At 48.2% G+C, this 18,821-nt stretch overlaps 1 protein-coding gene across 1 annotated transcript in view; it reads right to left on the minus strand.

The window, feature by feature from the left end:
• The window catches only part of LOC121552437 (lysophospholipid acyltransferase 2-like), a 69,661-nt gene that overhangs the window by 13,784 nt on the left and 37,056 nt on the right, over positions 1 to 18,821 (minus strand). The window contains exons 3-4 of the mRNA XM_041865370.2: positions 6,202 to 6,279; positions 306 to 401 (exon numbers count right to left, since the gene is read on the minus strand). Of these exons, the coding sequence (XP_041721304.1) occupies positions 306 to 401; positions 6,202 to 6,279 (174 nt within the window). The remainder of the gene's footprint in view (positions 1 to 305; positions 402 to 6,201; positions 6,280 to 18,821) is intronic.

The following is an 18,821-nucleotide window of genomic DNA, read 5'->3' on the forward strand; positions in this document are numbered from 1 at the left end:
GAGAAGGGGAGAGAGAGAGAGAGAGAGAGAGAGAGAGAGAGAGAGAGAGAGAGAGAGAGAGAGAGAGAGAGAGAGAGAGAGAGAGAGAGAGAGTATGAAAGAGAAGGGGGAGAGGGAATAAGAAAGTTATCATTTAAAAAAAGCTATATTCGTTTATAAAGCTGTCCCATGAATTCAGGCATGGTTTCACACAGTGGTTTCACACAGTGTTCCAACACAATGTTAAATGAGGACATCAGGGCATTGTATTACCCCACTCAAGCCCTGACCCAAACCCACAGATGGAGAGAAAAGAGATGTCTTACCCTGTGAAGTCAGCAGAGTACATGCCATAGTCGAAGACGTACACGCGTGTGATCTGACAGAAGCTGAGATAGCCCAGGGCCACCACCAGACAGTACCTGAGGTGAAATACACAGACAGACAAAATCACTATAGCTCACTACTGTAAGCTAGATGAACATCTATGTACAGTTTTGATATTTTTGGTACTTTATTAGGATCCCTATTAGCTGTTGCTAAAGCGGCAGCTACTCTTCCTGGGGTCTACACAAAACATGACATAATACAGAACATTAATAGACAAGAACAGCTCAAGGACAGAACTACATCAATTTAAAAATGGCACACGTAGCCTACATAATACATACACACTAACTATCTAAGTCAAATAGGGGAGAGACTCATCGCAGCCGGCCGCGACCGGGAGACTCATGGGCGGCGCACAATTGGCCCAGCGTCGTCCAGGTTAGGGGAGGGAATGGCCGGCAGAGATGTAGCTCAGTTGATAGAGCATGGCGTTTGCAACGCCAGGGTTGTGGGTTCGATTCCCACGGGGGGCCAGTATAAAAAAATATGTATTCACTAACTGTAAGTCGCTCTGGATAAGAGCGTCTGCTAAATGACTAAAATGTAAAATGTAAATGTAAAAATGTGTTGTGCCATGAGGTGTTGCTTTATCTGTTTTTTGAAACAAGGTTTGCTGTTCATTTGAGGAATATGAGATGGAAGGGAGTTCTATGCAATAATGGCTCTATATAATACTGTACGCTTTGTTGAATTTGTTCTGGATTTAGCAGCAAAGATACAACGCCTTCAAGTTCATTGGTGTCCACATCACCAATGAACTATCATGGTCCAAACACACCAAGACAGTTGTGAAGAGGGCACAACAACACCTTTTCCCCCTCAGGAGACTGAATAGATTTGGCATGGGTCCCCAGATCCTCAAAAAGTTATACAGTTGCACCATCGAGAGCATCCTGACCGGTTGCATCACCGCCTGGTATGGCAACTGCTCGGCATCTGACCGTAAGGCGCTACAGAGGGTAGTGCGTACAGCCCAGTACATCGCTGGGGCCAAGCTCCCCCCCCCCCACCTTTGTTTTTACACTGCTGCTACTCGCTGTTTATTATCTACGCATAGTCACTTTACAAATTACCTCGACTAACCTGTACGCCCGCACATTGACTCGGTACCGGTACCCCCTGTATATAGCCTCGTTATTGTTATGTAATTTTCTTGTGTTACTTTTTGATTTCATTAGATTTTTTTACTTTAGTTAATTTAGTAAATATCTTGAACTGCATTGTTGGTTAAGGGCTTGTAAGTAAGGTCTACCTACACCTGTTGTATTCGGCACATTTGACAAATACATTTTGGGATTTGATAGCCTCAATTTCCAATCTTCCACATCCATTCATGTAATATTTCGTTAACAGTTGTCCGAGTTGTGAGACTAGCAGATAGATACATTGATTTGCTTCTTAATCAATTCATTCAGTGTAGGAAAACAGTGAAGATATTTATGTAGCTGTGATCGTCTTCATGATGATCTGAAGAGGATAATAATTATAGTGTGCTGATGTTGTGGTGATGTGGTGCTGTGGTGCTATGGTGATGTGGTGCTGTGGTGCTGTGGTGCTGTGGTGCTGTGGTGCTGTGGTGATGTGGTGCTGTGGTGCTGTGGTGCTGTGGTGCTGTGGTGATGTGGTGCTGTGGTGATGTGGTGCTGTGGTGCTGTGGTGCTGTGGTGATGTGGTGATGTGGTGATGTGGTGCTGTGGTGCTGTGGTGCTGTGGTGATGTGGTGCTGTGGTGATGTGGTGCTGTGGTGCTGTGGTGCTGTGGTGATGTGGTGCTGTGGTGATGTGGTGCTGTGGTGCTGTGGTGATGTGGTGCTATGGTGATGTGGTGCTGTGGTGCTGCATGGCATTCTCATGACAATTAACATGAATGATGAGCCTCATTAAGTGGTTTGGTAACAGAGCCTAATGAGACTGATACAGGGATATGTTACGCTACACAGCCTCTGCATTAATGACAGTAAAAGAGAGAAGGGGGAAATAAAAACAGAACACATGGATGACAACAGGGATCCGGGTATATCAGTCAAATAATGACGTTCAACTTCCTTGACATGTTTCTCTTTAAGGTGACAAAATCCCATAATCATCCCAGCAGGATATAGAGCAGCTTGTGTCTCAGCCAGTCAGCCAGACAGCCAGTCAGCCAGCCAGTCAGCCAGCCAGTCATTCTGTCAGCCAGTCTGTCAGCCAGTCTGTCAGCCAGTCAGCCAGCCAGCCATTCTGTCAGCCAGTCTGTCAGCCAGCCAGTCTGTCAGCCAGCCTGTCAGCCAGCCAGTCTGTCAGCCAGTCAGCTAGTCAGTCAGCCAGCCAGTCAGCCAGTCATTCAGTCAGGCAGTCAGCCATCCAGTCAACCAGTCAGTCAACCAGTCAGTCAACCAGTCTGCCATCCAGTCAGCCAGCCACACACCTGCTCCTGCTGTCTCATTATTGACCAGAGCGGGGGATTTGGTGGGCTCTGTGTTGATCTGTATGCACTAGCTTAAAGCTTGGCATGTCCTTGACACATCTCTCTCCATCTTTCTTCCTCCCTCTCTATCTCACTCTCTCATCCTCATCTACACCTAGCCTACCCTCTTTCTTTCTTTCTTTCTTTCTTTCTTTCTTTCTTTCTTTCTTTCTTTCTTTCTTTCTTTCTTTCTTTCTCTCTCTCTCTCTCTCTCTCTCTCTCTCTCTCTCTCTCTCTCTCTCTCTCTCTCCCTCCCTCCCTCCCTCCCTCCCTCTCGCTCTCCCTCTCTCTCTCTTCATCTCTCACTCTTCCTACCTCTCCCTCTCTATTGCCCTCTCCATCTCTCTCTTCCCCTCTCCCTCTCTCTCTCTTCCCCTCTCTCCCTCTCTTTCTTTCTTCCTCCCTCTCCCTCCCTCTCTCTTCCCCTCTCCCTCTCCCTCTCTCTCTCTTCCCCTCTCCCTCTCTCTCTCTTCCCCTCTCCCTCTCTCTCTCTTCCTCCCTCTCCATCTCTCACTCTTCCCCTCTCCCTCCTTCTCTCTTCCCCTCTCCCTCTCTCTCTCTTCCCCTCTTCCTCTCTCTCTTCCTACCTCTCCCTCTCTCTCTCTTCCCCTCTTCCTCTCTCTCTTCCCCTCTCCCTCCTTCTCTCTTCCCCTCTCCCTCTCTCTCTTCCTACCTCTCCCTCTCTCTCTCTTCCCCTCTCCCTCTCTCTTTCTCATCCCCTCTCTCTTCCCCTCTCCCTCTCTCTCTTCCCCTCTCCGTCTCTCTCTTCCCCTCTCCCTCTCTCTTTCTCATCCCCTCTCTCTTCCCCTCTCCCTCCCTTCCTCTGCTCTGAACTCAGTAAGGAGGCACAGTGGATATAATGGCCCTGCTACTCACAGACAGCCTCCCAAAATGGCACCCTATTCCCTATTTAGTGTACTACCAGAACCCATAGGGGATGGAAATAGGGTGCTATTTGGGACATAGCCCCAGACAGCCTGCACAGTCAGTACATGTGCACAACACACACACATCCCCATAGGGAGGAAATAAGTGTGTGTGTGGGTGGGGAGTACAGGGAGAGGGAGAGGGGAGGGGGGAGGACAGGGGGGCAGGGGGAGGGGAGGGGGGAGGACGGGGGGGAGGGTGGGGAGTACAGGGAGAGGGAGAGGGAGGGGGGAGGACAGGGGGGGGCAGGGGGAGGGGAGGGGGAGGACGGGGGGAGGGTGGGGAGTACAGGGAGAGGGAGAGGGGAGGGGGAGGACAGGGGGGGCAGGGGGAGGGGAGGGGGGAGGACGGGGAGGGTGGGGAGTACAGGGAGAGGGAGAGGGGAGGGGGGAGGACAGGGGGGCAGGGGAGGGGGAGGGGGAGGGGGAGGACGGGGGAGGGTGGGGAGTACAGGGAGAGGGAGAGGGGAGGGGGGAGGACAGGGGGGGGCAGGGGGAGGGGAGGGGGGGAGGACGGGGGAGGGTGGGGAGTACAGGGAGAGGGAGAGGGGAGGGGGGAGGACAGGGGGCAGGGGGGAGGGGAGGGGGGAGGACGGGGGGAGGGTGGGGAGTACAGGGAGAGGGAGAGGGGAGGGGGGAGGACAGGGGGGGCAGGGGGAGGGGAGGGGTGGAGGACGGGGGGGAGGGGGGGAGCAGGGAGAGGGAGAGGGAGAGGGGAGGGGGGAGGACAGGAGAGGGGAGGGGGGAGGACAGGGAGAGGACAGGGAGGGGGACAGGGGGAGGGGAGGGGGGGAGGGGGGAGGAGAGGGGGGAGGACGGGGGGGAGGGTGGGGAGTACAGGGAGAGGGAGAGGGGAGGGGGGAGGACAGGGAGAGGACAGGGAGGGGGGGGGACAGGGGAGGGGGAGGGGGGAGGAGAGGGGGGAGGACGGGGGGAGGGTGGGGGAGTACAGGGAGAGGGAGAGGGGAGGGGGGAGGACAGGGAGATGGGAGGGTGGGAGGACGGGGGGGGGAGGGAGAGAGGGCGGGAGAGGGAGGGGGGGAGGACAGGGAGAGCCCCAGCTGGGCTAGCAGAGGATAAAGACGGGGTGAGCTGGAGGAGGCTCATATGCTTTGATGCTCATTTGTCAGAAAACAACTGGTGGTGGATGCAGCCAGCAATAAGACACAGGAGATCAAAGGGAAATAAGAATTAGAAGACGTTATTACAGTGATCATGAAGCCAGAGAAAAACAAAACATGTCTGCCAACAGCTGGTAAGCAACAGGATGGAATGATGGCCATGATAGCCTCCTCTCTCAATCATCATTATCTCCAGGTCAGCTTTCAATCCCTCATCAGGGATGGATCCCAAATGGCATCCAATTCCTTATATAGTGCACCACTTTTGACCAGAGCCCTATGTTCAAAAGTAGTGCACTATAAAGGGAATAGGGTGCCATTTGGAACGCAACCCAGAATGCTTACGCCGGAGCCTTACAAGTCACTTCCCCTCTCAGACAGACAGGAACGGATCTTTTCACTTCATTAGCGACAGGAGCTGCTAGCCAAGACGTCTCAGTTAAGTATTCCAGGACATGCTGCTGTATGTATCTATTAGTACACCTGGGGTTAGTGTAACCGGTGTGAAATGGCTAGCTAGTTAGCGGTGCGCGCTAGTAGCTTTTCAATTGGTGACGTCACTCGCTCTGAGACCTTGAAGTAGTTGTTTCCCTTGCTCTGCAAGGGCCGCGGCTTTTGTGGAGCGACGGGTAATTGTGCTTCGAGGGTGACTGTTGTCGATGTGTGCACAGGGTCCCTGGTTCGAGCCCAGGTAGGGGCGAGGAGAGGGACGGAAGCAACACTGTTACATTGATGCTGTTGACCCGGATCACTGGTTGCTGCGGAAAAGGAGGAGGTCAAAAGGGGGGTGAGTGTAACCGGTGTGAAATGGCTAGCTAGTTAGCGGTGCACGCTAGTGGCATTTCAATCGGTGACGCTACGCACACGCACGGCTCTCACATATAAAGAACTTATGATTAATCACACTTTTGCTGCTCCAATTACCTTATTAAATTCAGAGGGAAATTTGTTCCAATGACCTCTGCGTGTAACAGTTAGATATACATTGAAAAATAAAAGCGGGCGGCTGCAGTGGGCTGCTAGTATATACAGGTCGACACACGGAGAGTGATTTCTGAGAAGTGAAGAAGTGGCTGATGGGAAACACAGTGTGTGATGTTGGGATGATGTTGCGAGTCACTGTGTGTGTGTGTGCATGCCTCTCCTGGGTGTTTTGAACATTATTCGTCTAAAAGCAGCATCCACGGCCGCTCTGGAGTCAGTCCAGCATGACATCTGTAGCCAATCTGCACATCATAATTCAGATAGGCCTTCATAGATTACTCATACCCTGGACAACACACAAGCACAGGCACTAGAACACACAGACACAGAACTAGACACAGACACACTGGACTTACTTGTGCATGTGTTCTACTCCAGTGAGGATCATGATGCCATAGGTGAGCCCACTCTGAACCAAGAAGTGGAGAGCATACCTGAATACAGAGAGAGAGGTGATTAACTGTTTATAATCAATCACAGACATAATATCCACTATTTCTCCACCCTCGATGTCTTCCATTCCCTCCACCCTCGATGTCTTCCATTCCCTCCACCCTCGATGTCTTCCATTCCCTTCACCCTCCATGTCTTCCATTTCCTCCACCCTCCCTGTCTCTCCTTCCCTCCATCCTCGCTGTCCCCTGTGCCATATACAGTGCCTTCAGAAAGTATTCATACCCCTTGATTTATTCCACATTTTGTTGTGTTAGAGCCTGAATTCATTTTCTCACCCATATACACAAAACACCCCATCATTACAAAGTGAACACATGTTTTTGGAAATGTTTGCAAATTTATTGAAAATTAAATACATAAATATCTAATTTACATAAGTATTCCAACCCCTGAGTCAATACATGTTAGAATCACATTTGGAAGCGACTACAGCTGTGAGTCTTTCTGGGTTAGTCTCTAAGAGCTTTGCACACCTGGATTGTACAATATTTGCACATTATTATTTTTTTAATTCTTCAAGCTCTGTCAAGTTGGTTGTTGACCATTGCTAGAAAGCCATTTTCAAGTCTTGCCATAGATTTTCAAGCCGATTTAAGACAAAACTGTAACTATGCCACTCAGGAACATACAATGTCGTCTTGGTAAGCAGCTCCAGTGTATATTTGTCCTTGTGTTCTAGGTTATTGTCCTGCTGAAGGGTGAATTTGTCCCATCCTCAGTTCTCTTATCACAGCCATTAAATTCTCTAACTGTTTTAAAGTCAACATTGGCCTCATGGGGAAATCCCTGAGCGGTTTCCTTCCTCTCCGGCAACTGAGTTAGGAAGGACGCCTGTATCTTTGTAGTAACTGGGCATATTGATACACCACCCAAAGTGTAATTAATAACTTTACCATACTCAAAGGGATATTCCATTTATTTTGCCCATCTACCAATAGGTGCCCTTCTTTGCGAGGTATTGGAAAACCTCTCTGGTCTTTGTGGTTGAATCTGTGTTTGAAATTCACTGCTTGACTGAGGGACCTTACAGATATTTTTATGTGTGGGGTACAGAGATGAGACAGTCATTCAGAAATCATGTTAAACACCATTATTGCACACAGAGTGAGTCCATGCAACTTTTTATGTGACTTGTTAAGCACATTTTTACTCCTGAACTTATTTAGGCTTGTCATAACAAAGGGGTTGAATACTTATTGACTCAAGACATTTCAGCTTTTCATTTTTAATGAATATGTAAAAATTTAGAAAAACATAATTCCACTTTGACATTATGGGGTATTGTGTGCAGGTCAGTGACAAAAAAAATCTACATTTAATGAATTTTAAATTCAGGCTGTAACACAACAAAATGTGGAAAAGGTAAAGTGGTGTGAATACTTTCTGAAGGCACTGTATGTGCCTGACAGAGTAATGGGCCAAGATTCATGTGCCCAGTCTGCCTAGAGAGAACCATTTGTCCCTGGCATCAAACGCACATTAACTTCATTTAACACACATTCACAGATTACACACACAAAGATTACACACACATTCACCGATAACACACACTCAACAGCATGACTGGGCCACAGTAGCAAATTAGCAATGCCATAGTGGATAAACAATACATCATCAGCACATCATTTAGTGATACAAATCATTTATCCAGTCCTTGTTTCCATTAAAGACGTTTTGTCTAGTTTTGGCGTCATTTGGCCACGTGTCATTTTGTGGACACAAAGATTGCAATGTTTGCATGCCATTTTGTGGCAGGGAATTCATTTTTCACAACGTACAGCATGCTACAAACGGCGCCCCATAAAAATGTGACCCTGACTCCCTACATAGTGCACTACTTTTGACCAGAGACCTATGGGAATAGGGTGCTGTTTGGGACGCACCCCCTGTAAATATGTGTGTGGGTCTAATTAAATCCTAGAGTTTACAGTGTTACAACTAAACGTCCTGGCACTCAGTCCCTGGCTGCGTCCCCAAATGGCACCCTATTTCCTATTTAGTGCACTACTTTTGACAAGGGCCCATTGGGCTCTGGTCAAAATAAATGCACTATGTAGGGAATAGTGTGCCATTTGGGGACGCAGCCCTCATTTGCATCAGGCCCCATCGGTCCATCGACCTGTTCGTCTTATTAAAGCAGATCTGTTAATGAGAGAACTCTTTTACCAGCGCTAATAAACATGGATTCAGCCCTGAGTGGAGAGCACTGGTCGGTGAAGAGTCCAGCAGCATATTGGCCTGATGATAAATCTATTGGCGTACACATATTGGCATGTCCTCCCTTGGTACCCCATTAATCAGGTTAGAGAGGGGGGAGTCCCATTTAGGTCATTTTATACACAAACACACACAAACACACGGACTCAGTGGCCTACTTTATTTATTTCACTCATTTAACAGTCAAGATAACTTTTTCCAAATGCTAGCTTGTAAAAAAAAAATGCTTGCTTAAAATTCTATGAAATGTTTCAGTAACAGTTACCAAGAGGCAGCATGTCAATACTCTAATTGTCCCACTACCTATCACATCCATCCACAGTCCTACTAAGTCATTCCAGGGAGTACCAGTACCAGATCAAAGTGCAGAGGTATGAGGTACTTGAGATAGATATGTACATGAAGGCATGGTAAAGTGACTAGGCATCAGGATAGATAATAAGGGTAAAATAAAGCAGCAAATGATGAGTGTAAAAGTGTGTGTCTGTGTTGTGTCGGGTTTTGTGTGGGAGTGTCAATGTAGTGTGTGTGTGAGTGAGTGAGTGTGTATATAGTGTGGATATATACAGTGCCTTCAGAAAGTATTAAAACACCTTGACTAATTCCACATGTTGTTGTGTTACAGCCTGAATTCATAATGGGTTATATAGATTTGATTTCTCACCCATCTACACACAATACACCATATGACAAAGTGAGAACATGTTTTTACAGTATTCACTCCCCTGAGTCAATACATGTTTTTACAGTATTCACTCCCCTGAGTCAATACATGTTCGAATCACCTTTGGCAGCGACTACAGCTGTGAGTCTTTCTGGGTAAGTATCTAAGAGCTTTGCACACCTGAATTGTACAATATTTGCACATTATTATTTTTTAAATCCTTCAAGCTCTGTCAACTTGGTTGTTGATCATTGCTAGAAAGCCATTTTCAAGCCTTGCCATAGATTTTCAAGCCGATTTAAGTCAAAATTGTAACTAGGCCACTCAGGAACATTCAATGTCGTCTGGGTAAGCAACTCCACTGTATTTTGTCCTTGTGTTTTAGGTTACTGCTGAAAGGTGAATTTGTCTCCCAGACAGAAGCAGATTTTCCTCTAGGATTTTGCCTGTGCTTAGCTCTATCCCATATGACAAGCTTACCCATAACATGATGCAGCCACCACTATGCTTGAAAATATGAAGAGTGGTACTCAGTGATGTGTTGTGTTGGATTTGTCCCAAGCATAACGCTTTGTATGCAGGACATAAAGATAATTTCTTTGCCAAATATTTTGCAGTTTTACTTTAGTGCCTTACTGCAAACAGGATGCCTGTTTAGGAATATTTTTTATTCTGTACAGGCTTTCTTCTTTTCACTCTGTCAATTAGGTTAGTATTGTGGAGTGACTACAATGTTGTTGATGCATCCTCAGTTTTCTCCTATGACAGCCATTAAACTCTGTAATTGTTTTAAAGTCATCATTGGCCTCATGGTGAAATCCCTGGTTTCCTTCCTCTCCGGCATCTGAGTTAGGAAGGACACCTGTATCTTTGTAGTGACTGGGTGTATTAATACACCATCCAAAAACATTATTCCACTACTTAAGGGTATTGTGTGTAAGCCAGTGACACAAAATCTCAATTTAATCCATTTTAAATTCAGGCTGTAACACAACAAAATGTGGAAAAAGTCAAGTGGTGTGAATAATTTCTGAAGGCACTGTATAGTCTAGTGAGTGTGCGTAGGGTCAGTGTAAAGATAGGGTCAGTGCAGATAGTTTGGGTAACCATTGACTATTTAGCAGTCTTATGGCTATTTAGCAGTCTTATGGCTTGGGGGTAGAAGCTGTCTCGGAGCCTGTTGGTCCGAGAGCCGATGCTCCGCTACCGTTTGCCAGACGGTAGAAGAGTGAACAGTCTATGGCTTGGGTGGCTGGAGTAACTTTTTCAGGCCTTCCTCTGACACCACCTGATATAAATAAAATAAAATTGTATTTGTCACATACACGTGTTTAGCAGATGTTATAGCGGGTGTAGCGAAATGCTTTTGCTTTTAGCTCTGACAGTGCAGTAATATCTAACAAGTAATATCTAACAATTTCACAACATATACCCAATACACACAAAACTAGTAAGGAATGGAATTTAAGAATATATACATATATGGACAAGCAATGACAGAGCGGCATGGACTAAGATACAGTAGAATATTATAGAATAGAATACAGTATATACATATGAGATGAGTAGTGCAAGATATGTAAACATTATTAAAGTGGCTAGTGATTTCAATAGGCAGCAGCAGCCTCTAATGTGCTAGTGATATACAGGTCCTGGATGGCAGGGAGCTCAGCCCCTGTAGCGCTTTGTGGTCAAAGGCGGTGCATTTGCCATACCAAGCCGTGATGCAGCCAGTCAAGATGCTCTTTATTGTGCAGCTGTAGACGTTTTTGAGAATACAAGGGCCCATGCCAAATCTTTTCAGCTTCCTGTGGGGGAAAAGGCGTTGGCGTGCCCTCTTCACGACTGTGTGGGTGTGTGTGGACCATGTTAAGTCCTTAGTGATGTGGACACCAAGGAACTTGAAGCTTTCGACCAGCTCCACTACAGCCCCGTCGATGTGGATGTGCTCACCCGTCTTTCTCCTGTAGTTAACGATCAGCTCCTTGGTCTTACTGACGTTGAGATAGAGGTTGTTGTCCTGGCACCTCACTGCTAAGTCTCTGACCTCCTCCCTGCAGGCTGTCTCATCGCCGTCGGTGATCAGGCCTATCACCGTCGTGTCGTCAGAAAACTTGATGATGGTGTTGGAGTCGTGCGTGGCCACGCAGTCGTGGGTGAAAAGTAAGTACAGGAGGGGACTAAGCACACACTCCTGAGGGGTCCTGTGTTGAGGGTCAGCGCAGCGGAAGTGTTGTTGCCTACCCTCACCACCTGGGGCCGGCTCGTCAGGAAGTCCAGGATCCAATTGCAGATGGAGGTGTTCAGTCCCAGGGCCCTGAGCTTAATGACGAGCTTGGAGGGGACTATGGTATTGAACGCTGAGCTGTAGTCTATGAACAGCATTCTCACATAGTTATTTCCCCTCTTGTCCAGGTCAGAAAGGGCAGTGTGAAGTGCAATTGAGATTGCGTCATCTGTGGATCTGTTGGGGCGACGTGAATTAGAGTGGGTTGATGTGTGTCATGACCAGCCTTTCAAAGCACTTCATAATTACAGATGTGAGTGCTACAGGGCGATAGGTTTCCTTGGAGCTCTTGGGACTGGGACAATGGTGGTCAGCTTGAAACATGTTGGGATTACAGACTGGGAGAAGGAGAGATTGAAAACGTCTGTGAAGATACTTGCCAGCTGGTCTGCACATGCTTTGAGAATGCACCCTGGTATTCTGTTTGGCCCTGCGTCCTCGTGATTGTTAACCTGTTTAAAGATTTTGCTCACATCGGCCACGGAGAGCGAGATCACACAGTAATTCGGAAAAACAGGGTCTTTCACGCAAGACACAGTGTTGTATTCCTCGAAGCGAGCATAAAAGGCATTTAGCTCGTTTGGGAGTTCTGCATCACTGGGCAACTCCCGGATGGATTTCCCTTTGTAATCTGTTATCATCTGCAAGCCCTGCCAAATAATAGGATTCCACCTTCCTCCTATATTGTCCTTTTGCATGTTTGATGTCTCGTCGGAGGTCGTAGCGGGCTTTCTTGTATGCGTCCATGTCCGTGTCCCGTTCATTGTAAGCGGTAGCACTAGCCTTTAGCCCAGCGCGGATATTGCCTGTAATTCATAGTTTTTGATTTGGATACATTCGTAGAGGCACTGTGGGGATGACATCGTCTATGCAATTATTGATGAAGCCTGTGACTGTTTTGGTAAACTCCTCAATGCTATCGGATGTGTCACACCCTGACTTATGGAACTCTTGTATGTTGAGTCAGGATGTGGAGATCTATGTTATTGTGTTTCTATGTTTGGCCGGGTGTGATTCCCAATCAGAGGCAGCTGTCACTCGTTGTCTCTGATTGGGGATCATACTTAAGTAGCCTGTTTGTAATCATTAGTTGTGGGATCTTGTTCCGTGTATAGGCTTGTATGGTGTTTAGCCTGAGGACTTCACGTTACGTTGTTTTGTTGTTTTTGTTTGTGTGTTTATTTTATAAAATAAACATGTATGCATTTCACGCTGCGCCTTGGTCTGACCCGTTCATCAACGACCGTGACAGAAGATCCCACCACCAATGGACCAAGCAGCGTGCCCAGGAGGAGCAGAGAGTATGGACTTGGAGGGAGATAAGAGAGGATCTGGCCAAGCAGATGGAGGCCCTGAAAGGGATCAGGGGGGAGAAGGAGAGACAGCCCCACGAAATGTTTTGGGGGGGCTAAAAGGGTGGTCGGGGATCGACAGAGAGGAGCCCCGACCACTGCACTCGTGGGGGCTCAAGGAGGAGTCCTCACTGGAGGAGGACAGGGCGCGGAGTGTAAAGGACTGGTACAGTCTTAGACCTCCAGCGCCGGTTCCCAGTCCGGTACGCCCCGTACCTGCTCCCCGCACCAAGACAGTGGTGTTTGTCCCCAGTCCGGCCCGGCCCGTTCCTGTTCCTCGCACCAAGCCAGTGGTGCGTGTTCCCAGTCCAGTACGGCCCGTTCCTGCTCCTCGCACCAAACCAGTGGTGCGAGTCGCCAGCCCGGTACGCCCCGTACCTGCTCCCCGCACCAAGCCAGTGGTGTGTTCCCAGTCCGGCCCGGCCCGTTCCTGCTCCTCGCACCAGACCAGTGGTGCGTGTTCCCAGTCCGGCCCGGCCCATTCCTGTTCCTCGCACCAAGCCAGTGGTGCGTGTTCCCAGTCCAGTACGCCCCGTACCTGCTCCCCGCACCAAGCCAGTGGTGTGTGTCCCCAGTCCGGCCCGGCCCGTTCCTGCTCCTCGCACCAGACCAGTGGTGCGTGTTCCCAGTCCGGCCCGGCCCGTTCCTGTTCCTCGCACCAAGCCAGTGGTGCGTGTTCCTAGTCCGGTCCGGCCCGTGCCTGCTCCTCGCACCAGACCAGTGGTGCGTGTGTCCAGTCCGGCACAGCCCGTGCCCGTTCCACCGGTGCCTGATCCAGCTCCGGTCGGTTGCTCCACTCCGGAGCCAGAGCAGTCCGCTCCACCGGTGCCTAGTCCAGCTCCGGTCAGCGGATCCACTCTGGAACCAGAGCAGTCCGCTCCACCGGGGTCCAGTCCAGCTCCGGTCAGCAGCTCCACTCCGGAGCCAGAGCAGTCCGCTCCATCGGTGCCCAGTCCAGCTCCGGTCAGCGGCTCAAGTCCAGACCCAGGCGTCAGCCCCTCTCCAGGTTCGGGGTCTCCCACACCAGGGCCCAGACAGCGCTTGGTGCATTGCGGGAGGATTGCCGATCCAGGCACAGACGTCAGCCCCTCTCCAGGTTCGGGGTCTCCCACACCAGGGTCCAGACAGGGCTTGGTGCATCGTGGGAGGAAGGAGAGGGGAAGCAGCGCGCCGAGGTCCAGACCAGACCAGGGGCACAACGGGGAGGCTGAGAGAATGAGGTCGTCACGCCCGGAGCCGGATCCGCCTCCGAGGCGGAATGCCCACCCGGACCCTACCCTGTTATGTCAGGTTTGTGCGGTCGGAGTCCGCACCTTTGGGGGGGGTACTGTCACGCCCTGACTCATGGGACTCTTGTATGTTGAGTCAGGGTGTGGAGATCTATGTTATTAGTTCTATGTTTACATTCTAGGTATTGTGTTTCTATGTTTGGCCGGGTGTGATTCCCAATCAGAGGCAGCTGTCGCTCGTTGTCTCTGATTGGGGATCATACTTAAGTAGCCTGTTTGTAATCATTAGTTGTGGGATCTTGTTCCGTGTATAGGCTTGTATGGTGTTTAGCCTGAGGACTTCACGTTATGTTGTTTTGTTGTTTTTGTTTGTGTGTCTATTTTATAAAATAAACATGTATGCATTTCACGCTGCGCCTTGGTCTGACCCGTTCATCAACGACCGTGACAGGATGAATCCCGGAACATACAGTGGCTTGCGAATGTATTCACCCTCTTTGGCATTTTTCCTATTTTGTTGCCTTACAACATGGAATTAAAATTGATTTTTTGGGGGTTTGTATCATTTGATTTACACAACATGCCTACCACTTTGAAGATGCAAAATATTTTTTTGTGTGAAAAAAACAAGAAGAACTTGAGCGTGCATAACTAAAGCCACCTTTTGCAGCAATTACAGCTGCAAGTCTCTTTGGGTATGTCTCTATAAGCTTGACACATCTAGCCACTGGGAGTTTTGCCCACTCTTCAAGGCAAAACTGCTCCTTCTCCTTCAAATTATACAGTACCGCATCCTGTTTATGTTTAGCCTCAGCCCAAACTTTGTCGCCATTACCAGCTGTTGTCTTAGCTCTCTCGAATAACACCTGTGATTGCTTTATGCCTCTCTCCCATGTCAATATGCCTTGCTTATTGCTGTTTCAGTTATTTCTTATTGTACTATTTCACTGTAGATCCCCCAGCCCACCTCAACCTGCCTTAGATAGCTCCTTTGTCCCACCCCCCGTACACGCGGAGACCGACTCAATCGGTGCCTCCAGTGATGCTATCTATTTCATCGTTACCCAATGCTTAGGTTTACCTCCACTGTACTCATATCCTTCCATATCCTTGTCTGTACATAATGCTCTGAATCTATTCTACAACGCCTGGAAATCTGCCCCTTTTTTTCTTTGTACCCAACGCACTAGAAGACCAGTACTTAAAGCCTTTAGCCGTATCCTTATTCTACTCCTCCTCTGTTCCTCTGGTGATGTAGAGGTTAACCCAGGCCCTGCAGCCCCCAGTATCACTCCTACTCCCCAGGAGCTATCATTTGTTGACTTCTGTAACCGTAAAAGCATTGGTTTCTTGCATGTTAACATCAGAAGCCTCCTCCCTAAGTTTGAGTTATTCACTGTGTTAGCACACTCCACCAACCCTGATGTTCTAGCAGTGTCTGAATCCTGGCTTAGGAAGGCCACCAACAATTCTGAAATGTCCATCCCCAACTACAACATTTTCCGTCTCGATATAACTGCCAAAGGGGGTGGGGTTGCAATCCACTGTAGAGATAGCCTGCAGGGCTCTATCATACTATCCAGATCTGTGCCCAAACAGTTTGAGCTTCTACTTCTAAAAATCCACCTTTCCAGAAATAAGTCTCTCACTGTTGCCGCTTGCTACAGACCCCCCTCGAGCTGTGCCCTGGACATCATATGTGAACTGATTGCCCCCCATCTATCCTCAGAGTTCGTACTGCTTGGTGAACTAAACTGGGATATGCTTAACACCCCAGCCAACCTACAATCTAAACTAGATGCCCTCAATCTCACACAAATGATCAACGAACCTACCAGGTACAACCCTAAATCTGTAAACATGGGCACCCTCATAGATATCATCCTGACAAATTTACCCTCTAAATACACCTCCGCTGTCTTCAACCAGGATCTCAGCGATCACCGCCTTATTGCCTGCATCCGTAATGGGTCCGCAGTCAAACGACCACCCCTCATCACTGTCAAACGCTCCCTAAAACACTTTAGCGAGCAGGCCTTTCTAATTGACCCGGCCCGGGTATCCTGGATGGATATTGACCTCATTCCGTCAGTAGAGGATGCCTGGTTGTTCTTTAAAAGTGCTTTCCTCTCAATCTTAAATAAGCATGCCCCATTCAAAAAATGCAGAACTAAGAACAGATATAGCCCCAGGTTCTCCTCAGACTTGACTGCCCTTGACCAGCACAAAAACATCCTGTGGCATTCTGCATTAGCATCGAACAGCCCCCGCGATATGCAACTTTTCAGGGAAGTCAGGAACCAATATACACAATCAGTTAGGAAAGCAAAGGCTAGCTTTTTCAAACAGAAATTTGCATCCTGTAGCACTAACTCCAAAAAGGTTTGGGACACTGTAAAGTCCATGGAAAATAAGAGCAACCCCTCCCAACTGCCCACTGCACTGAGGCTAGGAAACACTGTCACCACCAATAAATCTACAATAATCGAGAATTTCAACAAGCATTTTGCTACGGCTGGCCATGTTTTCACCTGGCTACCACTACCCCAGCCAACAGCTCTGCACCCTCCGCTGCAACTTGCCCATGCCCCCCCCCCCCCGCTTCTCCTTCACACAAATTCAGACAGCTGATGTTTTGAAAGAGCTGAACAATCTGGACCCCTACAAATCAGATGGGCTAGACAATCTGGACCCTTTCTTTCTAAAATTAGCCGCCGAAATTGTCGCAACCCCTATTACTAGCCTGTTCAACCTCTCTTTCGTAACGTCTGAGATCCCCAGAGATTGGAAAGCTGCCGCGGTCATCCCCCTCTTCAAAGGGGGTGACACTCTAGATCCAAACTGTTACAGACCTATATCCATCCTGCCCTGCCTTTCAAAAGTATTTGAAAGCCAAGTTCACAAACAGATCACCGACCATTTCGAATCCCACCGTACCTTCTCCGCTATGCAATCCGATTTCCGAGCTGGTCATGGGTGCACCTCAGCCACGCTCAGACAGTACTGTGCAGCCGTCTTCATCGACCTGGCCAAGGCTTTCGACTCTGTCAACCACCGCATTCTTATTGGCAGACTAAATAGCCTTGGTTTCTCTAATGACTGCCTCGCCTGGTTCACCAACTACTTATCAGATAGAGTTCAATGTGTCAAATCGGAGGGCCTGTTGTCTGGACCTCTGGCCATCTCTATGGGGGTGCCACAGGGTTCAATTCTCGGGCCGACTCTATTCTCTGTGTATATCAATGATGTTGCTCTTGCTGCTGGTGACGCTCGGATCCACCTCTATGCGGACGACACCATTTTGTATACATCTGGCCCTTCATTGGACACTGTGTTAACAAACCTCCAAATGATCTTCAACGCCATACAACACTCCTTCCATAGCCTCCTTCTGCTCTTAAACACTAGTAAAACTAAATGCATGCTCTTCAACCGAACGCTGCTTGCACCCGCCCACCCGACTAGAATCACTACTCTCGGCGGGTCTGACCTAGAGTATGTGGACAACTACAAATACCTAGGTGTCTGGTTAGACTGTAAACTCTCCTTCCAGACTCACATTAAGCATCTCCAATCAAAAGTTAGATCTAGAATCGGCTTCCTATTTCGCAACAAAGCCTCCTTCACTCATGCACGATCACTGCACCTGTACACAGCCATTCTGAAATTGGCTGTGTACAGGTGTTCAGCCCACCCAACTACCTCATCCCCATATTGTTATTTATTTTGCTAATTTGCACACCCAGTATCTCTATTTGCACATCATCTTTTCCACATCTATCATTCCAGTGTTAATACGAAATTGTAACTATTTTGCACTAAGGCCTATTTATTGCCTTACCTCCATAACTTGCTACATTCGCACACACTGTATATATATTTTCTGTTGTATTTTTGACTTTATGTTTTGTTTACCCCATATGTAACTCTGTGTTGTTGTTTTTATCGCACTGCTTTGCTTTATCTTGGCCAGGTCGCAGTTGTAAATGAAAACTTGTTCTCAACTGGCTTACCTGGTTAAATAAAGGTGAAATAAAAAAATAAAAAAAAGTTGGATGGGTTCCGCTGGTGTACAGCAATCTTTAAGTCATACCACAGATTCTCAATTGGATTGAGGTCTGGGCTTTGACTAGGCTATTCCAAGACATTTAAATGTTTCCCCTTAAACCACTCAAGTGTTGCTTTAGCAGTATGCTTAGTGTCATTGTCCTGCTGGAAGGTGAACCTCTGTACCAGTCTCAAATCTCTGGAAGACTGAAACAGGTTTCCCTCAAGAATTTCCCTGTATTTAGCGCCATCCATCATTCCTTCAATTCTGACCAGTTTCCCAGTCCCTGCCGATGAAAAACATCCCCACAGCATGATGCTGCCACCACCATGCTTCACTGTGGGGATGGTGTTCTCGGGGTGATGAGAGGTGTTCGGTTTACATAGCGTTTTCCTTGATGGCCAAAAAGCTCAATTTTAGTCTCATCTGATCAGAGCACCTTCTTCCATATGTTTGGGGAGTCTCCCACATGCCTTTTGGCGAACACCAAACGTGTTTGCTTATTTTTTTCTTTAAGCAATGGCTTTTTTCTGGCCACTCTTCCGTAAAGCCCAACTCTGTGGAGTGTACGGCTTAAAGTGGTCCTATGGACAGATACTCCAATCTCCGTTGTGGAGCTTTGCAGCTCCTTCAGGGTTATCTTTGGTCTCTTTGTTGCCTCTCTCATTAATGCCCTCCTTGCCTGGTCCGTGAGTTTTGGTGAGCGGCCCTCTCTTGGCAGGT

Source organism: Coregonus clupeaformis, unplaced genomic scaffold, assembly GCF_020615455.1.
Source record: "Coregonus clupeaformis isolate EN_2021a unplaced genomic scaffold, ASM2061545v1 scaf0041, whole genome shotgun sequence".
NCBI classification, from domain to species: domain Eukaryota; kingdom Metazoa; phylum Chordata; class Actinopteri; order Salmoniformes; family Salmonidae; genus Coregonus; species Coregonus clupeaformis.